This window comes from Perkinsus marinus (genome assembly GCF_000006405.1).
Source record: "Perkinsus marinus ATCC 50983 genomic scaffold scf_1104296958712, whole genome shotgun sequence".
NCBI lineage: Eukaryota > Perkinsozoa > Perkinsida > Perkinsidae > Perkinsus > Perkinsus marinus.
The window spans coordinates 522791-545303 of NW_003206658.1; the positions used below are offsets into that span (position 1 = coordinate 522791).

The following is a 22513-nucleotide window of genomic DNA, read 5'->3' on the forward strand; positions in this document are numbered from 1 at the left end:
CAATCATGCAAGCTCAGCGGCTAGCCAATATCCCAAATGTCCGTCAGTAAGTGTAACATAGCGTTCCTCGTGGCGTCATCACATGGTGGTGGATTCTCTGGTCGTAGGAGGCTCTCTCCCAGCCTGCATGCCAAACTGAATGCATCAATGAGTCATACAAGACCAGCCTGCAGCAGTAGGAGCACACCAGATGGAGACTTCATAATCACTCTATGTTAGAGATCTTCACCGTGCTAAGAGCTGGGGCCGTCTACCAACATCTCCTCAGAAGATCAAGCAAGAGATATTCGATAATGGAACCGTAGGCTACCGTAGCTTAACTACGGAGTTCACGTGATTTCGATACTGAGTTCTAGCAGTGGCGATGAAGCTAGCCTCTCTAATAATGATCTGATAAACTAGATTGAGTTTGATCATCAAACTTGGATGATATCTCTACTATTTGTGTTATTCAAGAAAACCGAACTCGACTTTGCGACTGAGAATTTAGATTTCTCTCGGATGATGTCGCTGGTAGCCTGAGCGGATCGCCTCTATTATAGAGGCTCTAAATTTCAGGTTCTCGGGGTGATTTCTATGTATGAGGATTTCCGACTCTACAAGTCTGGTGTCTACGTGCACACAACTGGTGGCCTCGTGGGTGTTCATAGTCTTAAAATTATTGGTTGGGGAGTTGAGTCCGGGCAAGATTATTGGTTGGCGGTGAACTCTTGGAATGAGGAATGGGGTGATCATGGTATGATAAAGCTTGCAGTGGGGGAAACTGGTATAGAGAACAGTATATATTACGTCGAGCCAGTTTAGTAGTTGGCTCACAGCATGAGTCATGATTCATGACTTTTCTCAGTTAGTCATATTTCTCCAGCTGAATCTCATACGTTTCAGCCTTTTATTTATCTCCATTCGCGTATTTTCTTCATTTAACTTATACCGAAGTGCACATGAAGAGCCCTGGATGGGAGATAGCGAGTACACTCCTCCCTATTTCAATCAACTTCCAAACTTAACTTCGAATTGAGAGTTGACTGGAATGTCCGCGTGTACCGCTTTAAGCGGTCCGCTTACTGTGTAATCACCGCTGTCTATGTACCGCTTACGGCGCCCGCGTGTAATTGTGTTACCACCGTCGTTGTGGACACGCATGTTTTGCTCGGGCCGAGCTATGGCCAGTCTTCTACTCGTGCCTCTGGGGTTTGAGTGTTAGATTCATACGGTTATGTGATTTGCATGCATTCGGCAGCTGCGCACATACACATATGTCCAACTGAGTCTGGATAGGTGGCTCTTGCGAGTTTACATTGGTCTTTAACTGCATGAGTTGAGTTGCCCAGTTGCACGTTTTCAAGACACAATAATCAGAACGACAGTAATCTAACACTAAATCATCCAAACCATCAAATATATGCCTTAGGAGCTCGTTATTGTAGGGTGGGACTTGATCATATCTCCTGAAAGTCACGTTCATGGGACGTTCAATATATGTTCATATTGTATCATATTGTATTGCAACACGTACAGAATTACTAAATATGAACTCTACAGCCCTCCGCACACAATATTCACTCCCGGGCAGTGCCCGGCGGGCACCACTAGAGTGCCTTCATAGAGTTACTATTAGGGATTGCATCATGCAATTTGCATGAGGAGCATATTGAGGAACGTACAGATTTTTCTCTACCAATCACCGAGACAGCTACTTGTAGCAGCTACAATAGCTGAGCACTATTGAGGTCACCTCAGTGAGGTACCTACCATACTGCGAGTGCGTACATGGTCGCTAGTCTCCAGTGATGCAGTAGATGCACTCCGTCCATAAAACCTACGCCGAATGCAGTATCTGAATAGATTATCCCATCAACGCTCATATTCAACATCACTCACCATTTGTGATGAAAAAGCTATAGCCAAGAGCTCCGGCAACAATGCTTCTTATGCTTTCTCGGGGCGACAGAGTGGCATCCAACTAACCATGGACGCGCTACCGTAAAAATAGATAAATAATCTCTCTCATTAAACCATCACTAGTGACGACAGTCTCAGGACAGTTCCAACTCATTCCACTGATCAACCTGAGATAGAAAATAGATATACTAGACTACAGAATCACGTACCCTTGTTAATCCTAGCAGTTACCAAGAATATCTCCAAATGAGCTGATCTCGCAGTAGATGCACTCCGTCCACAAAACCTACGCCGAATGCAGTATCTGAATAGATTATCCCATCAACGTTCATATACAACATTACTCACCAGTTCTGAAGAGAGATATAGAGACTCTGCCAACACAAGTTGACACAAGTTGCATATATAAACTGTACTGTATAGTATAGTGATGAGGTCATTAAAGTAGACGGCTTGTACTCACTTTGGCCGCCAAAGTTTGGCGGCTTCGCCAGCGACGGCCTTTTGTGTCGGGACAAATGCCAGTTCGGGATGCACAGGGAGCTTATTATTCTAAAGTGAGCATGCTATACCGCTCCTTCTGTATTCCACGTGGGGAGCAAGGAGGTGCATACTTGCCAGCTAGCTTGAAGAGCTAGATCAGCTTCCGACATGTTCGAGAAGAGATTTTGTAGGAGCGCATCAGGCCCTACCATTGGAAGGATCTATACAGTACGAGAGACTGTAAAACTGCGATAGGTATTCAGCTGAGGCTAATGAATACGTTCAATTATTTGCCGCATCACAGTAACCTTGATCAAAATTGGAAAAAGCGAATGAACAGACGGAGGAATGCGAGAGGGAGAAGAACTCCTCAACTCTGAGCAAAGCTGACTGATAGCGGCCGCAGCTATCTATGATGGGCTTTTTCTCGGTGGTTATTGAAGTTTCAACTCAATTCATACCAATTCCGACTCGTCAGGAAAGACGCGAATAGAAGACTGAACCTCATCTCGAGACGAATACCAGAATGTCACGGACAAAGATCGGAGAGGACACAGCACTATACTATTGGGTGCTATGGGAGTCCCATAATGGGACTCATACGATGAAGAATACGGTATGGGAAAAATAGTGAAATCCATACTATGGATTCCATAGTGTTACAACGAAACAAGAGATGGACATGAGTAGCACAGAGGTGGCATGATGATGCGTCACATCATACGCGAGCACTTGTTTCGACACTCCGCACATGAAGCTCCTTCAACGACTTCCAGCACAAGGAGAGCTTCCAATGGTAGGGCGGAACGTTGGGTAGTACTCCGCTACGGAGAGGATATTACATGGACCTATAGATTCTAATAGAATCTAGAATCAGATAGAATCATTCGATAGTACAAAATATCCAGTAACTATGAACCGTGAACCGTACATAGTCGCTATGATAGTAACAAGAACACTCACGGCCAATTGTGACTATACGTTACCTGGTTCGTTGCCGGTTCGTTCAATGTAAGCGAAACCTCCCAGTCCCCAACTTTTCCCCCAGTTGTTGAGAATCTTCCAATACCTAGCATATAGATAAATGAACAAAGAGTGCTACGTTGATAATTCAATCTCACCGAACTCCCTTCGAGGAAGTGTTGTAACCCACGATAGTTACCATATGACTTACGGGAGCGACTCCACAGCTCTTGGCTACGAAGTTTAACGAAGACATGTTTCGCTTCTAGGCGCGTGTACTCTCACTTGTGATAATCCCTCCCGTGTAATGTTTGAATGACGGGGCCCGACCATACAATTCAACCGCCACGGGCCCGGTAGCCACAGCGTGCATCATTAGATCCTCTCTGGCTGCCGGTAAGCTCACGATTTTTTCAATATCATCAGGCTGATCGTAATCAGCACTGAGTTGAGTTGTTGAGACATACTCACCTTGAGACACTGCTCCTTCGTATCCGTAGTGATCTTCTTACACTTGCCGGTCTTACCCATATAGGGATAGATTCTTTCTCGCACAATGCCTTCGTACTTCGCATACTGATATGAGTTCTTGGAGTAGCCTCCATCGCAGCCACTGAGGAAAAGCTCAGATCATAGAATGCTAATCCGACTCGTTCGAATAACTGAGTGCTATCTCACTCATTTCCGTAGGATCCACTACAGTCAACTATCTGTTGAACTGAGAATGGGACCACTTTAGTAATTTCGGTTTGTATCATGAAACGGCTCTCCATGACGGCTGAAGGAAACACCGACGGTTGTGATAATGAGAAGCACCGAAATCTACGAAGTAACCAAATCCACCAGAAACTTACTGGCAGCGCCTATGGCGTAGCAGTCACCACAGCCTGCTTTCCTGACTGGAGCCAAAGCGCCAGCGGCTTCCCAATCAATCGACGGAGGAGGATCCATGATGGGATCTTGTAAGTCTGAGGGGCATTTTTGACTGCACTGGAGCCGCTTCAGTGTAACAAGATGAGAGTGACCCTACAAGTCGCATTGACTGATCGCAAGTTCCCTTTGGATTGCGGATCTCCTGCGCACTGGAGCACTCTATCGAATACTTCAGGTGGCAGATCTGCATGCTCGTTCAGACCGACTTCATGGGTTATATCGTCTACATAATGAACATATGAGGAATAGAAGCTTCCGTCGCTCACCGTTCGCTCTCAATTCTTCTATCTCCCTCATGTTTTCAGCAAAAGCAGCCTTTGCAACCTGGTACTGCTCATCCGTCTCATACTTCTTATTGTATCTTCAAGAATTGTGATAGGTGATAGGAGAGACAGATGTCATATAGTAGATGCTGAAGGAAACGGATCATCTCACCGTGTCATGAAGTCGTGGAATGCCTGGTCGATATTCTTGAGTTGGCCATTACGATCCGATCCTCCAGCGATAGCTTGAGCCATAAGAATGAAGTGGAGAGTCCCGGCGGTGAACCACATGATAGGGATTTGCTGATCGACTGAAGACAAGAGGATTCTTTCTGAAGTACGGGGGAATATATTTCGCCTACGAATTCTTTATTATAACGCTTTCCGTGACGCCCCTACGTGCGTTCCTTACCGGAGCACATGCGTGTTGCTATCCGGTTCTGCGCGATTCCGCTGTTCCATTTAGTAATCCGATCAATTCAAATACTTCTTTTGGTTACACGATTTGACTGCCTGGCTCCCTCCGTGCAATAACTACAGGCGCACTGAACCGTTTCGAGAACGTTCCAACCTATCCGTTATCCCCTTGTCATCGCGTCACCGTCGCCTCATCGAGAACCGCCCCCACGAGTAATTATACCTAGACAGTACGGTACTGTCAGTACCGGATGCAAAACTTCAACATATAAATCGCGTAGTACGCATGTTTTGAAACATTAGTCGGATGGATTCCATCCCACTACGCTCATTGAGAACATGATTTTACAGTGACACCATGGCTATTTCGCTAAATTTCACGCAGTAAAACTTGTATTGCGTGAAATATTGCGAAAGGTCAGTCAATACTTTGCTTCAGCGTTTTATAATGCGCGCTGACGCAAAAGTAACACCGCGGCTCCAAGTTCAGCGACTAAACTGGAACCATGCAGGGCAGTCGAGGGATGCCGTGTACTCTCTAATTTTTTTATTAGCTGGATGTGCCCAGAGAGGTATTGGCCCACGAGTTTCTAGTGATCCCTCCTTCTGTGATTGGGAGAAGATACTTTCGTGTAGATCTCGTGCTTGGAATGCGTAATATTTACATGTAATGTTCTGCGTAGTTTTGCAACTCCAATGTACAGTATCTTTGTACCAGTCAACGTCTCAGACGGACTCGCCAGTAGCTCAACAGGTCGACCCGGCCAACTTCCATCAACACATTGATGCAATTGAATAGACATGTTAGAGACATCAGTTGACTCGCGAATGGTGGCTTCGAGTCGATCGACATGACCATATTAGCACAGACTTTTGATGACGTTCTTGTAGGAACTAAGGGCCTTAGTTCCTACAACTAATTTAGTCCCTTCCAACAGAGTCTGCAGCTCGGACGGACATATGATAGCGCTCACAGTCAGCTCATCTGAGGAAATAATGAGCATGATCGATTGATTGCCGCTCCTCTGCCTTAGCGCATTCACTTACTCGCACGAAGTAGATCCAGAGTGGAACGGAGATCCAGTATGCCACCACTATGCTTCTGAATGACAGAATACTCACTATCCAGTGATCCCAGTTTAGTCACGGTTAGTGGACTAGATCGAAAATACCCAACCGATCGATCGAGGATTGTTCCACATATCCCAATCATAGCTTGACCATCATTCTCCCATAAATAAACAGTCAGCGATAGCTTATCAGAGTTACGCCGAGCCATATTGGTAATGTCAACCATATTCTGAGCACAGTGCTCATCGATAACGGTAGAGAGAACATTATCCATGGGAGCAGCAGCTTCCGCGTATCCCGGCGACAACTTGTCGGTAAGACACGCTAACGTGTCTTACCTCCAGGATACCCAGAATTTGCAGATTGAAGCCCTCAGCGCGCCTATCGAATCGTTGAAAAAGGTCCATGTAGTAGGGTACCGGGCGGTTAATGACGTTATTGCTACAGCACGGGCAGGTCGAAATTTGACCGTCAAATGATTTGACTCTAAGTATTTCCGGAATGGGTTACATATCCGACGGACATGTAATCCATTCTGTAAATACTCCATATAATATAGACTCTATACTATAGAGTATGGTTGTTTCAGGAGGCTGAATTTAAAATCCGGGACTCGTCTGCTGAGTCAGTGGAGAGCGCAACAGATCACCCAGCTGAGACTGAGTCTGATCACTTGCAAACCCCACCTACAGCAACTCGCGAGACGTCTTTCTTCGCGGAGCCCAAGTCTCAAGCCGCGTTCAAGGCTGCTATTCAATGGAAATCACTGCCGAAGGCGAGGGCCAAAGCCAGGGCCAAGGCCAAGTCGGTTGGGTTGAGTCCCCCCACGCCTGGAAGGACGTCTAATCGATTACAGTTAGTCTTTCAGTGAGTCTACGTTCGTGCTGATTGATTAGAAGCTTTATCATCGCTTCAGCTATCTTAGGGTCGTACCTCTCTGTCATCCTCACCCTCATCGTGTAGCAAGCGACCTTTGGAGGACCTGGAAACATCTCCGAAGCGGGTATGCTAGCCATGATGGTATGTAGGGTCTTAATGATTATATATCTATTGAATGTGGACTCGCTCTGGGAAAGATAGCGGTGATTATGTCGACAAGATTGTTTCTCAAACTTTTCTGTCTTGTCATGCATGCCAGGCATGGTGAACTTTTGCAGAGGATTGCCGACAGACGACGAAGCAAACAGTGACGAAGCAACCTCGGTGAGCCCAAGCTGCTCGTCGATGCAGCTCCGGAATGAATCTATTCCGAGCGTCGCTTGGCAGAATGAAGGGAACATAATTCTTTGTTCATCCGAAGAGCGAAGTAAGGAGTACAGGAGGAATCATCTGTAGAATGAGTATTCTGTACACCTCAAGGAAGCTCTCCGGTTTAATCTGGCCAGTGGCTGATCACTGGTGATTTGTGTGAGTTGGATCCCAAAGTCTGCAGCTTGTGACCTGTGTATGATACTATCATACAGTAATGAGAGTTACACTATCATAATGATAGTGTAACTCTCAATACTGTGATAACGGATATCAATACTGTTTCATGCCAACCGCCATTCCTGATAGAACATCCCGTGGTGAAATGAGCGTAAAAAAAGGTCCATGATATGTGTCGAACTGTTCAGCTCCGAGTTGACTGAGGGATATACCAGGTGTCGCGGCTTCGAAGGACGGAGCACGCATGAGCCTTGATTATGCTCCCTTTGGCAACGAAAACATGTAGTAGACGCGGTATGTAACAGACTTCATTTTAACGGCGAAGCTTCCATACGTACTTTTCATACCAAGCACATTGCGCTTGGTACTGCTCTCACAGTCTTTGCTTGGAATGAACCAATTTTCCATGATTCGCACACCGAGATTGCAGCTTGGCGGAATTCTTGGTCAGTTCAATGTGAGATGTAGTAGGACTCTCATTCGGTAGGGGGAACGAGGAACTCGCTTTACTAATACGGCCAACTAGTATTAAAATTGAAGTTCTTCTTATCGCTCCTTATCGAAATTGAAGTTCCTAAAAGAGTGTCTTGAATTCTATTTCACCCGCCCGTCCAAATAGGAAATACAATTTTTGGAACAGGCGCTGAAAAAGTGTAGAAGCTATGGATACTCGATCCGTTATCGCACGAGGTAAACATAATTCGATATTATTTGGACGCACTGGTGCAACACAACAATGAAAGATGGGAGGGTCAATGAATGATTGAAGAACTAATGACTGATTCCTGTGTGAAATAATCAATTCCCGCATGTGCCGATACGCATTCCTATAGTCTATTTTATCTCACTCTCGAAAAATATTTCTACTTGAGTTCACTAATACCTATCTTACTATTCTTCCAATCATACAAGAAATAACGTCCCATGAGGCTAGGGTAACCAATACCCCATACATCATCATCAGACACTTCAAGAAGTATGCGACAAAAAGTTTTCTCCTCGGCATCCGTTCTAATATCCACATATGCATCTGGGGGGATCTTCACCTCAACGTTCGAACCATCAACACCCTTTAAAAGGAAGTTCACCGAAGGAAGGTTTTGCCGTTGATTACATTCGACGATAAGCTTAGAACCCTCTTGGGTAATCGTCACCTTGTCGCTTGATCGAGCCTCAAGATCTTTTATGAGGGTAGGAAGAGCATACCTACGGACAGGGATGAATATGTACTCTGTTCCAGTATCAAGGTCACTAAGATCGTTCACAGCCATCACAGGATACGTTCCACCTCCAATGGAGAAGCCAGTAACTCGAACAAACTTGGGCTGAGTAACCGATACATAGACCAACGGACCTCGATAAATACTAGGATCTGATCCACCGAGAATGAGCTCCCCTCTTTTATTAGTGCCATCATGCCTGAGGTAGATCGAGAAGACACTACTCTCGATAAGCTTCTGTGAGAGAAGTTGTTCTATTATCGGAACATATGGTGAGTTTGGATCATCTTGTGGTGCCAATCCAAAACTGGCATGAGGGACTGGCTCATCGAGATCGCACTCGTATTTAGCAACCAGACCGAATGTAATAGTGGCACTGCCAGCTTGGCCGAAATGGGCCGTTGCAGATTCCTTGAAGATACTTACTTCGGATCCATCTCCGTAATGTAGTGTATAACGTTTTCCCTCACTGCAAGGCTCAGGGCTGCATTCATAACAACCGAAGATGATGTCCTTGCACCGCCCTGGATGACCCTTCTCATACCAATGCTTCCAGAAGAAGAACGTCTCGGCGGCGCCGGTGTCAATAAGACCATAGACATTTTGGCTACCAAATGTTACTTTTCCAACCAGAACGTACACATCAGCTTCTTTCGTCGCCTTCTCAAATGATATAGGAACCCTCATGAGAGATCCCACTACACCTGATAATAGAGAGGAAAGCAGAGCAGGGTATATGATCATCTCAGATCGAATATTAACTACGAGAAATAAACCTTGGCTCACGGATGATCCTAATACGTATATTGGAGGAATCGGATCCGTTGTCGGCCATAAGGAACGTATTTTTTTCTTAGGCAAATTCAAAAAATCCGTGTTTCTCGTTAACGATCTCACGAAAAATACGCCCCTTATATGGAACGCAAGGGTAACCGTTGGATCAAACTCGAACTATCTTGAATATCAATAAGCCTAGACTAGAGAAATGAAATGATAAGACGAATAGTCTAGTTCACTTGACTACAATGAATGCCATGCACGCATGCTCACGTTCCTAACTGGAATAAGGTAACGCACAATGCGTGGCTGTTCGCGCGCGTATGCACGAATCTCGTTCGCTCGCTCGCTCGAACAGTGTTGGAAAAACTATACGTGGTCGGCTACACATGTTGCTGAAGAAGGAACGAAATTTGAGGAAGCCTGAGAACTCGTAGGAAACCTTCGAGAGCCTCCCTAAAAATATCCAGGACTACCCTAAAGTAGGCGGGCAGCCTGCCGCGGGCTGTCTACTTTGCCTCATAGAGACAAACTTACGAGTCGCCTAGCAACGCCAATGTGACCATGTTACGACCACGTATGACCATGTTAGACTGTACGCTACTGGCCAAGGTCTCTAACCCAGAAATGCAACATGCATCTCAATTCCTAGTCCACAACCAATTTGATCGAATCAAGCATGCTAGCTCCATTGGGCGTCACAATTTGTGCACATGGTGTGTCACGAAGTTCGTAAAACACCACGCGAACCCGTGACGGCGTCACGGTGACGCGCGGCTCCTTATATTATGGGGCTCATTATGGGCTGCCCATAATTTTACACCATGGGGATTAGAGAATCCGCGAGCCTCACAGTTCGCGGAGGTTTAGCCGCAATGGAGTCCTTAAGTAATGTATAACCCTCCCTCAAAAGATCTTGTCCGTTGCTATTACTGTGATGCGAAGCCAATGCGAAAAGATAATCTCGAGTGGCACATTGCTAATTCCCATCCTGGAAATCCAGTCAGGGCACGCCCACCTCCGGGAACTGTAAGTTTACTCAATATATTTGGCAAGAGACCTCGGGCCGAGGATCCCCCTATCGAAAACTCCACTCCCCGTACTTCCTTCCCCGCCAGGGCAATAATCGTTCGCTCCTATAGGTTCTGACCCTACACCAGCCTTTTTACAAGAATCTCTCTCATTGAGTTCCCCTTGCCAACAGGATGCGGTACCATCATCGATCCCCACAAAGACTCACCTAAGGCGCCAGCGCCGCCACCTTTGGAAAGTCGTCCCGCTGTCCCACCATGTAGGACCCCTCTATACCCGGTGGTGAGCTTACGAAGCCAGAAACAGATCTTGGCAGAGCTGCCCTCCCTCAAAGCTTCAGTTACCGAGGTGCTAGAGGCCGAAGCCGGGATACGCGCGAAGAGCGACTTCACTACTGCTGTCAAATCCATAAGCTCCAACTTCCGCGTATGTTGGAATTCAAATCAGGCTATTTGCACTGCTTGTGAGCGCTTCAAGCCGCGAATTCACAGTGACGAGTTACCAGTTGATCCTCAGGATCCGATCCTCCCATATTTTCCTTGGCTCCTGCTCACAACGTCCGTCTGTTCACAAAGCTCGAAACCAACTAGGAAGGCCAAGCTAGGCAAGCGCTGAACAATGAAGTTTCACCCGTAGTTGATTGTTAGAACGCAACAACCTTGAGGAAGGTTGGAAAGAGCGAATGAGAGCGAACGAAGGAAGGCGAGGCAGGAATAGCGTCACGTCACTGCGGACGTCACGTCACGTGTATTCACGTGTCTCGCAGACGTGCGCTATTTCTCATGGCGAGCGCGATATGATCTCGTGAGTTGGTGGCGTACTACTCCCGTGTTGTGTAAAACGCTAGTGTAGAACGCATAACGCATAACGCAACGCGAAATAGACGATTTTAGAGCTCAAAACGCGAAAAACGCGTAAGCGTTGAACATACCGTCATCCATAACGCGTTGACATAACGCGCGAGAGGCAAAACGCAATTAACTGCACAACAAGAAATTTAGACGGTAGAAACTAAGCGGCAGGCCCAATCTCAATTTGCTGATGATAAAGGAAATCGAAGTTAATTAAATTCTACCAGCGCAAATCATCCTGGGGGGTTTATTTCCAGCTCTGTGCACGTGACCTCTAGCGCGCATTTCTTGAATTCTTTGGAGTTGCTGGGTTACCATGTTTGCACAAAATGAAAGATCCTTCCGATGATAGCAGATATTGCACGTATGAGGGCATCGTTCGTCCAGCCCCAATAAGGTCAAGGTTAAAAAATAAAGAGAAGAAGAAACTCTACGCTATATTCTATCCTGCGACTAATGAGTGGAATGGCGAGAACTATTCTATGCTTCACATCCAAAGTAAAGCTAGAGGTGGAGAGATTTTAATAGACGATGCGTCCTGGGAGTCATTTGTGAGATATAGAGAGGCTACAACATCCTCTGCGGATTGTGATGAAGAGCTGTGAAACTTTGGGGCTTCAAGAACAGTATGGCTAAGTTAGCCGCAACACGGTGACTCACGACCGATGACATGCCAATTCAATGTGAATTATCCATATGTGTCTTTCTGCACCATGGTTTTCCGTTAGTCAGTCAATCCTTGGCTCAACAATGATACAATGTGGTTCGTCGCGAATCATTCGTATAAGGCAGTTGCGCAGTCGCTGAGTTATAGATTGTAGCAACTATCGAATACTCATTGCATTATGCCGCTGTGACATTGTCATCCACACTGCTCAATAATTGTCAAATGTTGCACATGACGCTCTAGCACTAAAATTTCTACCCTGGAGCCAAACTGGCATTAGAAGATTGGCTTAGTCAATGTTCCTAGAGGAATCGGAATCAATCAGATTATTACTGATGCTTGTGTTATCCAGCTAGCTCAATATTATTTAAAGCTCATTTTATGCGCCAGCGTCATGAAAGAGTCCATAGAGATCGATTTCAACGTTGCTTTCAAGAAGGTTGCAGATGAACGCAGCTCATCTCTGTATCTCTGTTGCCTTTGTAATGGAAACGAGACTAAAGTCGATGGATCTGCCCGTCGATCTCACCTGTATGAGCATCACACAATAGCCGAGATACTTTCCGTATCTGGAAGGATGCGTCAGACACAATGTGAAGAGTCGAAACAGCACCCGTTGAGTGTTTTTTGTCGAAGAGCAGTAGGAATCGGTGTTTTTCTCGGATTCTCTACCCGGTCTATCTGTGGTGAAGCATTCGGATTTTTAGCTGAGTCTCTACATCCGGGGTATTTATCTGATCCGAGAAAGCTCACTTTATCGAAGGCTAGACGCCTAAAAGATATTATTTTTCGAGATTATTATAATAAGTATAACGGGTACTTAAAGACCACTACCGAAGGTATATGCATTATGCTAGATGGCTGGACACCACCAGGGGCAACATCTAACCTGGTAGCTTGCGCTATCTCAATCCGACGGTCGAATGATACGTTCTGCATGCCCTTCCGCGCGAAACTCTTGGAAGCAGAAGATAGGGAGACTGGAGAATTCATCTGCTCCTTTGCCTTGGAGTGTATAAAGGAGATGGTAGCTCACTAAGAATATTCCATGTATACGACTCTGTTCCTTTTTAGTGGGAGGAGAGGTATTGGCCGTTGTATCGGATAATGCATCGAATGTTCAGTTAGGCAGAGCTCTGATAGTGGAACGCTTGGCTTTACAAGATACGAATGAGCACGAAGACGCACGCAGAGCAAGATGTTTACTTAGTGTAGGATGTCTGAGTCATCAGCATTCCCTCATGGTATCCGATATCACCGGCTTGGTGAGGAACACCAAGGGTGAAATAGTTCGTGTTAGCCAATTCTATCATCTCTGTGAACTTAGTGGGAAAGCTAGGCGCTGGCAGCGAATGCCGTTCATTTCTCGTATATATCAACGATATCATCGTGTGCCAAGGGGGTTAAAGTGCCAGAAGTGTGTCCTATCCGATGGGGAACAGCTATCACAGCCGTGTGCACACTTGTTAAGGCGTGGAACGACATACTTCGAGTTATAGAGGAGCTACAGTCTCAACGTCTTTGGAGCATGTAATGTCGCTCCCTTGTTTGTAGTTTGCTTTCCGTTCTAACTTAATGTCAGGCTTTCGCGCGAGAGCCAGATCGCGACAACAGAGTTGGCGAACCTGTTAGAGGATAACGCCTTGCAGAGTGAAGCGGAAGACTACGTCGAGGCGACGAGGCCCTTTTTGGACCTTACTACGGGTCTACAAGCTCCTAGCCTGTCTCTTTTCGAAGGAATGCAGTTGGTGAAGCGATGTTATACTGACGCTCTACAAAGCCCCGTCTTTTCACCCATCTCGAAGGAAGCAATAAGGAATAGGTGCCGGTTACTATAGAATCGTCACAGCATCGCCACTCTACCTACAGGCTCTCAAACTGCCTGGGAAAAAGATCGTGGGTACTCCATTTCGATTCTCGAGACATCAGCCGATCACCAGAAGCACTTGCACAGACCATCGATGACTTCCGCACTTTCTGCGAGGATCCCGAAGTGCCGGGCATGGTTGACTTCCGAGAAAGTCTCCCCCATATACTTGATTACTTCCAGCAGAAAGGTGATTCGACAAATAAGTTGTCCATCAACTAGAATGGCAAACCGTTGTTCGGAACAACCGTTTATCATTTTAGTTTTTAGTGTAAAATCGTCTAATCTCTCTAAATCCAGGTTCTCACTCGAGATATTCACACAAAACATTACAGTCCATGCCGCCCATAACATACTGGCGAATTCATAGGCATAACTGCACTGCTTTCGAATATATATTCCAAACTCTTTCTGTCGTCGGATCAACAGCTGGCCTCGAGCGAGTTTTTTTGAGCTGCTCCTTTGTCCACCAGTGAGTTATGAAAATCCTACAGCCTACAGTATTTTCATCTTAGGACAAACATGAAGCCCAGTAATGTTTTTCGTGACGTTTATATACGCTGGTCGGTTCGTCAAAAGTTGAGAGAGATCGGATTGTTGGATGGGGACTATTTCGACCTTATCACCGATGAAACTGAAAGCGCCAGTAAGAAGCGGCTTCTTAATAACACGCCTCATCAGCCAGTGGACTCTTCTCAGCTCTACACGGCTCGAAACTGACCCCAGCAAAGGTATCCGATGAGCCTAACAAAAAACTGAGAAGTTCGTGATTTGCGCCTGAACTGTTTGAATTTGCTTCAGTGTAGCATGCTTGGCAATGGAAAGTTCGAATGTACTGATGCAAGCAGCCTCATCGTGTGTTGTGTTGGAAGTAGTGTTTGATACCAACTCAATATTAAGAAGAGCGGTTACACGATAGCTACAATCAAAACTGCAACACATCATGGTGTGCGATTCGCAGGGCAAAGAAACATGGTGTTGTCCGAAGTCCGAACGTCATACGTCGTCAGTAATCATTCATGTCATTAACAGGCTGCTAATAACATCATACATAGGCTGTAGTTTGGACAGTGGAGTACGGGACGACTGATGGTGAAGGGACTGAGGGTGTAGTCAGTTTAGGAGGTCTGATTCATCTCACCTGAAGGCATGCCACCACCATTTTGCAGATCTTGCCTATATTGCGCAATTTGCAGTGCAAATTGCCGCAACTTGCTGCAAGGTGGCAAGATCACCAATATTGCACTCCAAACGCACACCCTGACAGAATATCGAAGCGTTTCAAAAAGCCGAACCCTCGCTCTACTATACTCCTCACGCTTCTCGAGGAGGTTGAGCCTGTGCCTAGCTTGGAGGATCAGAAAGCTCTTCTGAAAGAGGAAAGAGCATGTCGGAAGAAGCCCAAGCCCAAGGGAAAGCCCAAGGCTGAGTCCCAAGCTCCACCCAGAAAAAGGAGGAAATGAGATGGGGCTCCGTAGATCGATCAGGAATGGTATGTGACGAGTGATTTTTCGCATTCTCTTTTCTGTTGGTTGTGTTCGTGCAGTTAAGTCTCGTGATGAAAAGTGATACACACTCACCGGGCTCCCATTACGTTAACCACTAGGATCGATGGGTTGTGTCGTCAACGTTTGGGATACACCGGTTGAGTTGGTTTTTTTCCCTCCCGGGAGGGTGAGCGGGAGAGAATGAGATGAGTACTTACTTGGAGATACTCTCGTGTGCCCACGCTCTGGAGGAGCTCCAAACAAGGGCAGCCTCGTTCTCCCGTGCGTGCGGGTTCTGATGTCGCTCGGCCTATTGTGTACGCACACACAAGCACACTCGTGTGTTGTCATACACACTCACCGGGCTCCCATTACGTTAACCACTAGGATCGATGGGTTGTGTCGTCAACGTTTGGGATACACCGGTTGAGTTGGTTTTTTTCCCTCCGTCACCAACTTAGGTGTATCCCACCGATCACACAACATATCGCGTTCTTCGCGTAAAACACTTCGCGTAAAACAGTTTTACGCGTAAAACAAGTAAAACTCCAATGTCGTAATGCTGTAGTGAAAATAATTGGGACTTTCAAGACATGGGACCTCCACACGATGAGAATGGATTCAGAAATTTCCACTACACCACTCTCGTCGAGCAGCAGTCGCCCAGCTCCAGTAGATGCCTTTAGCCGCATAACACGACTAATCTAAGCAACTGGCAGTAATCTATGCAATCCATGCTAATCTGAGCTAGTCCTCCAAATCCGAGCAATGACTCCAATTCTATGCCAATTGGCTATGCCATGCAACCTGGTTTTTGCGAGCTCAAATTTAGATGTTATCGACAAAAAAAGATAAATCGCAGTGCGAATATACGATGAGACCATAGTTGCTAGTCACAGTGTGGCTAGCACACCATTTCACACTGCACACTGTCACAGTGTGTTACACTGTGACTGTCACACTAGTCACCAACACGATAAGTAGTTTAGCATGAAGCATTTAGTGAAGAAGTCATTACAAGTGTCGTACATCATGGCAGTTAAATCTCGGCTTGCCTTTGCTTTTTTCTTCATGGGGAAGTCTTCAGCCCGCTTGTGAGTCATATCGTTATCCTTTCGTGCCGCCTAGCCAGAATGAATATCCCGTAGAATCCTAGATGAAATAGAACGTTAGATGAGTCAGAGACGAACAGCAGTTGGCTCGAAGGGGGAAATCTTACTTTGCGTCGTTTAGAGACACCACTACCATCATCAGTGATGATTCATCACCAGGCGAGAGATCAATGTGTGACCGTGAAGATCGAAAGGCGGGCCTATAAGCGGTAAAGGTTCCTATTCTACATCCAAAGAATGATATGCGAGGTCGGATGATAGAAAAGTCATGCTTACACTGTTATCCTGAGATCACTGGTCGCATTTGTACTCTGGGAGGCTTGCAAAGATGGACTGAAATATAAAGTTCATCACGTCCGCCCGGCATTATCAGCAATAATGACTGACCTACATCTTCTCGACACTACGCGTGGCATTCTTGCGACCGGGGACTCCCTCGGATGCACTCGGTATGCCAATGGCGTTCCCGAGGCAGACAGTGGACGGAACAGAATGAGTAGATGATCCATCTAGATTGCGGGACTAACACGGAGCTAGTCAAAAAAATATACTCATCGTGATTCACTACCCCGTTAGTGTCATTTTGCCCTAGGCTTCGTCGGTGCATCATTCCAGAGTTCAACTTCTTAGTTTTCTCCAACGCAATATCCTAAGGCACAAGATGGACGTCCCTGTGGATCACAGATCGTTAGACCTACACTACTGTCATCCAGATCCTCCATTATCGCACTTGTTGCACTGTCTGAATGTCTGAAATATGACAAGTAAAAGCCGTTAGAATCATTACTATCATTTTTTTATCTACAGAACGGGGCGAGGTCTACCGAGAGTCACATCCGCAAGGCAAACAATATTCCATAATATTCAGTACGGAGAATGATGTATGCAAAATAATTTAGGAAAATATAGCAGAAATTCCGATCTTGGAGTTCGAACCGAAAATATCTTCTTTGTTGCAGGAGAGGACCCCAATTCGTCACATTCGGTGGTTGATTCGACAATACTGTACAAATTATAAAGTAGCGGAACCGAACACAGGAATCGCTTGGCCATATATGACCTCCGTCACTCTATGTCGTACAGTTTATGATGCAAGTCTAGTAAGATATTATCTTAGAGATAGCTACATGATCGACACCTTAAATGGATGTTCTTGGCCTTGTAAGGAATTGAGAGCCAACGTTGTCGCATAACTCTCCGCCGGTGCTGAGGAACCCCTCGCCGACATGCGATGACCAATAATACGACACTAAGATCTTGAGCCAAGATGGCTACGGAACCTCAATACTAGAGACTTACTACGAGAAGCGTAGGTTCTAAGAACCATACGATTCGCTATATAAGGAAAATCGCACGCCCAATAATACTAGTAGTAGTTCAAGTATACACCCAGATTCTGTGAACTAAAGAGTAGGGGAGCGTGGACGGAACTTGACCGTCAATGTCGACGATTGCTGAACCTCGGTGTCTCGAATATCATATCCGTGGGTGTTCTGATACAGTTCAAGTATACACCCAGATTCTGTGAACTAAAGAATTGGGGAGCGTTGACAGAACTTGACCGTCAATGTCAACGATTGCTGAACTTCGGTGTCTCGAATATCATATCTATGGTTATTCTGATACAGTTCAAGTATACACCCAGGTTCTGTGAACTATAGAGTGGAGGAGCGTGGAGGGAATTTGACCGTCAATGTCAGCGATTGCTGAACTTCGATGTCTCGAATATCATATCCGTGGCTGTTCTGATACAGTTCAAGCATACACCCAGATTCTGTGAACTGAAGAATGGGGGAGCGTGGACAGAGTTTGACCGTCAATGTCGACGATTGCTGAACCTCGGTGTCTCGAATATCATATCCGTGGGTGTTCTGATACAGTTCAAGTATACACCCAGATTCTGTGAACTAAAAAATTGGGGAGCGTGGACAGAACTTGACCGTCAATGTCAACGATTGCTGAACTTCGGTGTCTCGAATATCATATCTATGGCTATTCTGCTACAGTCCAAGTATACACCCAGGTTCTGTGAACTATAGAGTGGGGGAGCGTGGAGGGAATTTGACCGTCGATGTCAATGATTGCTGAACTTTGGTGTCTCGAATATCATATCTGTCGCTGTTCTGATACAGTTCAAGTATACACTCAGATGCTGTGAGCTAAAGAATGGGGGAGCGTGGACGGAATTTGACCGTCAATGTCAGCGAATGCTGAACTTTGGTGTCTCGAATATCATATCCGTGGCTGTTCTGATACAGTTCAAGTATACACCCAGATTCTGTGAACTATAGAGTGGGGGAGCATGGGCGGGATTTGACCGTCAATGTCAGCGATTGCTGAATCTCGGTGTCTCGAATATCATATCCGTGGCTATTCTGATACAGTTCTAGCATACACCCAGATTCTGTGAACTAAAGAATGGGGGAGCGTGGACGGAATTTGACCGTCAATGTCAACGATTGCTGAATTTTGGTGTCTCGAATATCATATCCGTTGCTGTTCTGATACAGTTCAAGTATACACCCAGGTTCTGTGAACTATAGAGTGGGGGAGCATGGGCGGGATTTGACCGTCAATGTCAACGATTGCTGAATTTTGGTGTCTCGAATATCATATCCGTTGCTGTTCTGATACAGTTCAAGTATACACCCAGGTTCTGTGAACTATAGAGTGGGGGAGCATGGGCGGGATTTGACCGTCAATGTCAACGATTGCTGAACTTCGGTGTCTCGAATATCATATCCGTGGCTATTCTGATATAGTTCTAGCATACACCCAGATTCTGTGAACTATAGAGTGGGGGAGCATGGGCGGGATTTGACCGTCAATGTCAACGATTGCTGAACTTCGGTGTCTCGAATATCATATCTATGGCTATTCTGATACAGTTCAAGCATACACCCATATTCAGTGAGCTATAGGATGGGGGGGGCGTGGACGGAATTTGACCGTCAATGTCAACGATTGCTGAACTTTGGTGTCTCGAATATCATATCCGTGGCTGTTCTGATACAGTTCAAGTATACACCCAGGTTCTGTGAACTATAGAGTGGGGGAGCGTGGACGGAATTTGACCTTCAATGTCAGCGATTGCTGAACTTCGGTGTCTCGAATATCATATCCGTGGCTATTCTGATACAGTTCAAGCATACACCCAGATTCTGTGAACTAAAGAATGGGGGAGCGTGGACGGAATTTGACCGTCAATGTCAGCGATTGTTGAACTTCGGTGTCTCGAATATCATATCCGTGGGTGTTCTGATACAGTTCAAGTATACACCCAGATTCTGTGAACCTAAGAATTGGGGAGCGTGGACGGAACTTGACCGTCAATGTCAGCGATTGCTGAACTTTGGTGTCTCGAATATCATATCCCTGGCTGTTCTGATACAGTTCAAGTATACACCCAGGTTCTGTGAACTATAGAGTGGGGAAGCATGGGCGGGATTTGACCGTCATTGTCAACGATTGCTGAACTTCGGTGTCTCGAATATCATATCCGTGGCTATTCTGATACAGTTCTAGCATACACCCAGATTCTGTGAACTAAAGAATAGGGGAGCGTGGACGGAATTTGACCGTCAATGTCAGCGAATGCTGAACTTTGGTGCCTCGAATATCATATCCGTGGCTGTTCTGATACAGTTCTAGCATACACCCAGATTCTGTGAACTAAAGAATAGGGGAGCGTGGACGGAATTTGACCGTCAATGTCAACGATTGCTGAACTTTGGTGTCTCGAATATCATATCCGTGGCTATTCTGATACAGTTCAAGTATACACCCAGATTCTGTGAACTATAGAGTGGGGGAGCATGGGCGGGATTTGACCGACAATGTCAACGATTGCTGAACTTCGGTGTCTCGAATATCATATCCGTGGCTATTCTGATACAGTTCTAGCAAACACCCAGATTCTGTGAGCTAAAGAATGGGGGAGCGTGGACGAAAGAATGGGAAATAACTGGGACGAATTATCTAGTATCTGACGACAGGATTAGATGCTCTATATGGGAAGACGTTTCGGCACCATATGCTCATCATTGGATTCTGCTGTGTGCGACAGATCCACGATTGGACAAGCGCGGACATCCATGACCTTCTAAAAACATTGAAAGTCTCAATTCGAACCGATCTATCCAGGTGGTGAACTAGTAGGACCAGAACTCTCATATTCCTTCTCATGCTACCATAGTTGAAGCAGTTTCTGTCCTAGTAGCTGGTTTCCTAGCAATAGTTCCACCAGAACTTCTATCATTCAGTTGTTTCCCAGAACACACGGGTTACTGCATTGATCTTCCCGAACCACTAGATGCCACTTGATCGCGCTTCAGTATCAGACTGTAAGCCAATATCTCTCTATCGGATAGATGTACTCTGAACACCAGATTTATGATGACCCATAACTTGATAATCTCGAACGGGAATCTTCGACTTCAGATAGGTCGATTCGACTGTCGAATTCCGGCAAGCGGCGCTGTCCCAATACGACGATATTACCCGTTTGACGATGACAAGGACTGGAATAACTGTAGATCATTCTCCATTGCCGCACAAGGTAAGAGACAACGTTCATACAGGAAGCTGGCAAGCCGGCAGGTCTTCTTGAAGATAAACCAGAAGTGATCCGGACGGTAATGCGAGACATCTTCCGGCTTATATTTAGAAAAGATACCTAAAAGACAGCATATCACAGACTATGCAACACTCATCTGAGCGAATGAACTGTCCGCCGATATTTCCAGAAGATTCGACCAATAACTCACCAAGACGAGTAGAGAAATCGTGCACGATTTTAGGCTTTTCAATTCTATGATCATCGAAGTCTCCCAAATCATCATTGTAAGCCTTAATCGCAGCGAGAATCATATCAATTCTCGATGACTGCCATTCCCCATCTTCTTCCCATTCGCATGGGTCGAAGAATGCCATGAAACCATCACGGCCTAGGATGTTAGGGACGCTGAAAAATGGATCAACACTAAATCCTAGCTCGTGATCCTCTAACCTACGCTTTATCGATCGCTGTCTTTACGGTATTTGGCATTCCTTTAGCCTTCATAATGGGTTCGCAGGCTTTCACGAGTCTCCTAGCGCCAATCAGGGCGCAATGACTACAGGTAGACAGCTCGACGGAGAGCTTCTCAAGGGATCCAAGTTCCGCCAGAGCTGAGGCTTCCTTCCGATCAGGTATACTACGAAGAATCACAAGACTCCGAGATATGGCCCGGTCCTCGTCGACCGTTCCAGCCCTGCTCTCATCGGGATCGAACCTATAACCATATATTGAAGCCCGATGGCTGGAATATTCTCACTTGCTCATCTGAAGTTCGGCTAGCTCATTCTGGATGCGACACCAGTTTTGCACCATCCAACACAACGTGCGAAATATCCCTCTTGCTGATGGTGTGGCAGGGATACATATTCCCTTATCAAGGCTCACTTTCTCGATCATGTTAGAAATCTCGATCCATTTGGCCACTTCCGGTATAATAGCGAGCTTCTCCAGTAGCCTTTGATGCCCCTCTGCAAGGCAGCAAATGATTTTCGTGCCATCGAATGACCCAAGCAAATTATCGGCCTTAGTCTAAGGCCGAACCTTACGGCGCGTCTCCAGATTCTGGAGTCCAGAACACTTAGAATGGAATTCTCAGCACGGGCGTTGACCTCATCCTAGGTGGATCAAGGTTTATCCCATACAATGCGGGTGTCCTTATATTATTGTTGGTGCTTCTTACTGAGGAGTCCTCAGAAATAGTCAACTGTGCTCGCTCATTGGTCCACTCCATCCACTCAATCCTACAAATTACTTAACACTGTGGACGGCCTGTTATCTGATATCATTCAGTCATTTAGTTAGATGGGAGTAGTGGGTAGTGGAGTGAAAGCATCGCACGTTGCGACATAAATCGTGTTGGACCCGAAAGTTCCAACCGCGAAATTGATTTTCGCAAAATTTCGGAAATTCTGCGGATAATCATTCCCAAAACTGCAACAGTGGATGCTTCGCTCCGCACAAGTAGTGGTAGCGAGGTTACAT

The 22513-nt window shown here is 45.9% G+C and overlaps 6 protein-coding genes across 6 annotated transcripts in view; 1 reads left to right on the top strand and 5 right to left on the bottom strand.

Moving 5' to 3' along the window:
* The window catches only part of Pmar_PMAR011624 (cathepsin b, putative), a gene marked incomplete at both ends in the record, with an annotated part of 929 nt that extends 125 nt beyond the window's left edge, over nt 1–804 (top strand). The window contains 4 exons of the mRNA XM_002773731.1: nt 1–46; nt 108–175; nt 220–301; nt 559–804. Of these exons, the coding sequence (XP_002773777.1) occupies nt 1–46; nt 108–175; nt 220–301; nt 559–804 (442 nt within the window). The remainder of the gene's footprint in view (nt 47–107; nt 176–219; nt 302–558) is intronic.
* A 1232-nt stretch (nt 805–2036) lies between these two features.
* Nucleotides 2037–4835, bottom strand: Pmar_PMAR011625 (conserved hypothetical protein; the record flags this gene model as incomplete). The annotated part of the gene is made up of 12 exons (XM_002773732.1): nt 2037–2069; nt 2134–2206; nt 2366–2454; nt 2517–2590; nt 3372–3454; nt 3507–3582; nt 3634–3775; nt 3820–3961; nt 4027–4126; nt 4203–4316; nt 4548–4642; nt 4717–4835. The coding sequence occupies 12 exons, from the start codon at nt 4833–4835 to the stop codon at nt 2037–2039; spliced, it is 1140 nt and encodes a 379-aa protein (XP_002773778.1).
* Nucleotides 4836–5821: 986 nt separating this feature from the next.
* Pmar_PMAR011626 (hypothetical protein) lies at nt 5822–6439 on the bottom strand (the record flags this gene model as incomplete). Its single annotated transcript, XM_002773733.1, has 3 exons — nt 5822–5946; nt 6009–6063; nt 6371–6439. 3 exons carry the CDS (start codon nt 6437–6439, stop codon nt 5822–5824), a joined length of 249 nt encoding a protein of 82 aa, XP_002773779.1.
* A 346-nt stretch (nt 6440–6785) lies between these two features.
* On the bottom strand, nt 6786–7048 carry Pmar_PMAR011627 (hypothetical protein; the record flags this gene model as incomplete). Its single annotated transcript, XM_002773734.1, has 2 exons — nt 6786–6862; nt 6910–7048. The coding sequence occupies 2 exons, from the start codon at nt 7046–7048 to the stop codon at nt 6786–6788; spliced, it is 216 nt and encodes a 71-aa protein (XP_002773780.1).
* Nucleotides 7049–8323: 1275 nt separating this feature from the next.
* Nucleotides 8324–9367, bottom strand: Pmar_PMAR011628 (Renin precursor, putative; the record flags this gene model as incomplete). Its single annotated transcript, XM_002773735.1, has 1 exon — nt 8324–9367. The coding sequence occupies one exon, from the start codon at nt 9365–9367 to the stop codon at nt 8324–8326; it is 1044 nt and encodes a 347-aa protein (XP_002773781.1).
* Nucleotides 9368–20969: 11602 nt separating this feature from the next.
* Nucleotides 20970–21844, bottom strand: Pmar_PMAR011629 (hypothetical protein; the record flags this gene model as incomplete). The annotated part of the gene is made up of 4 exons (XM_002773736.1): nt 20970–21148; nt 21240–21436; nt 21486–21746; nt 21789–21844. 4 exons carry the CDS (start codon nt 21842–21844, stop codon nt 20970–20972), a joined length of 693 nt encoding a protein of 230 aa, XP_002773782.1.
* Nucleotides 21845–22513: the final 669 nt, after the last annotated feature.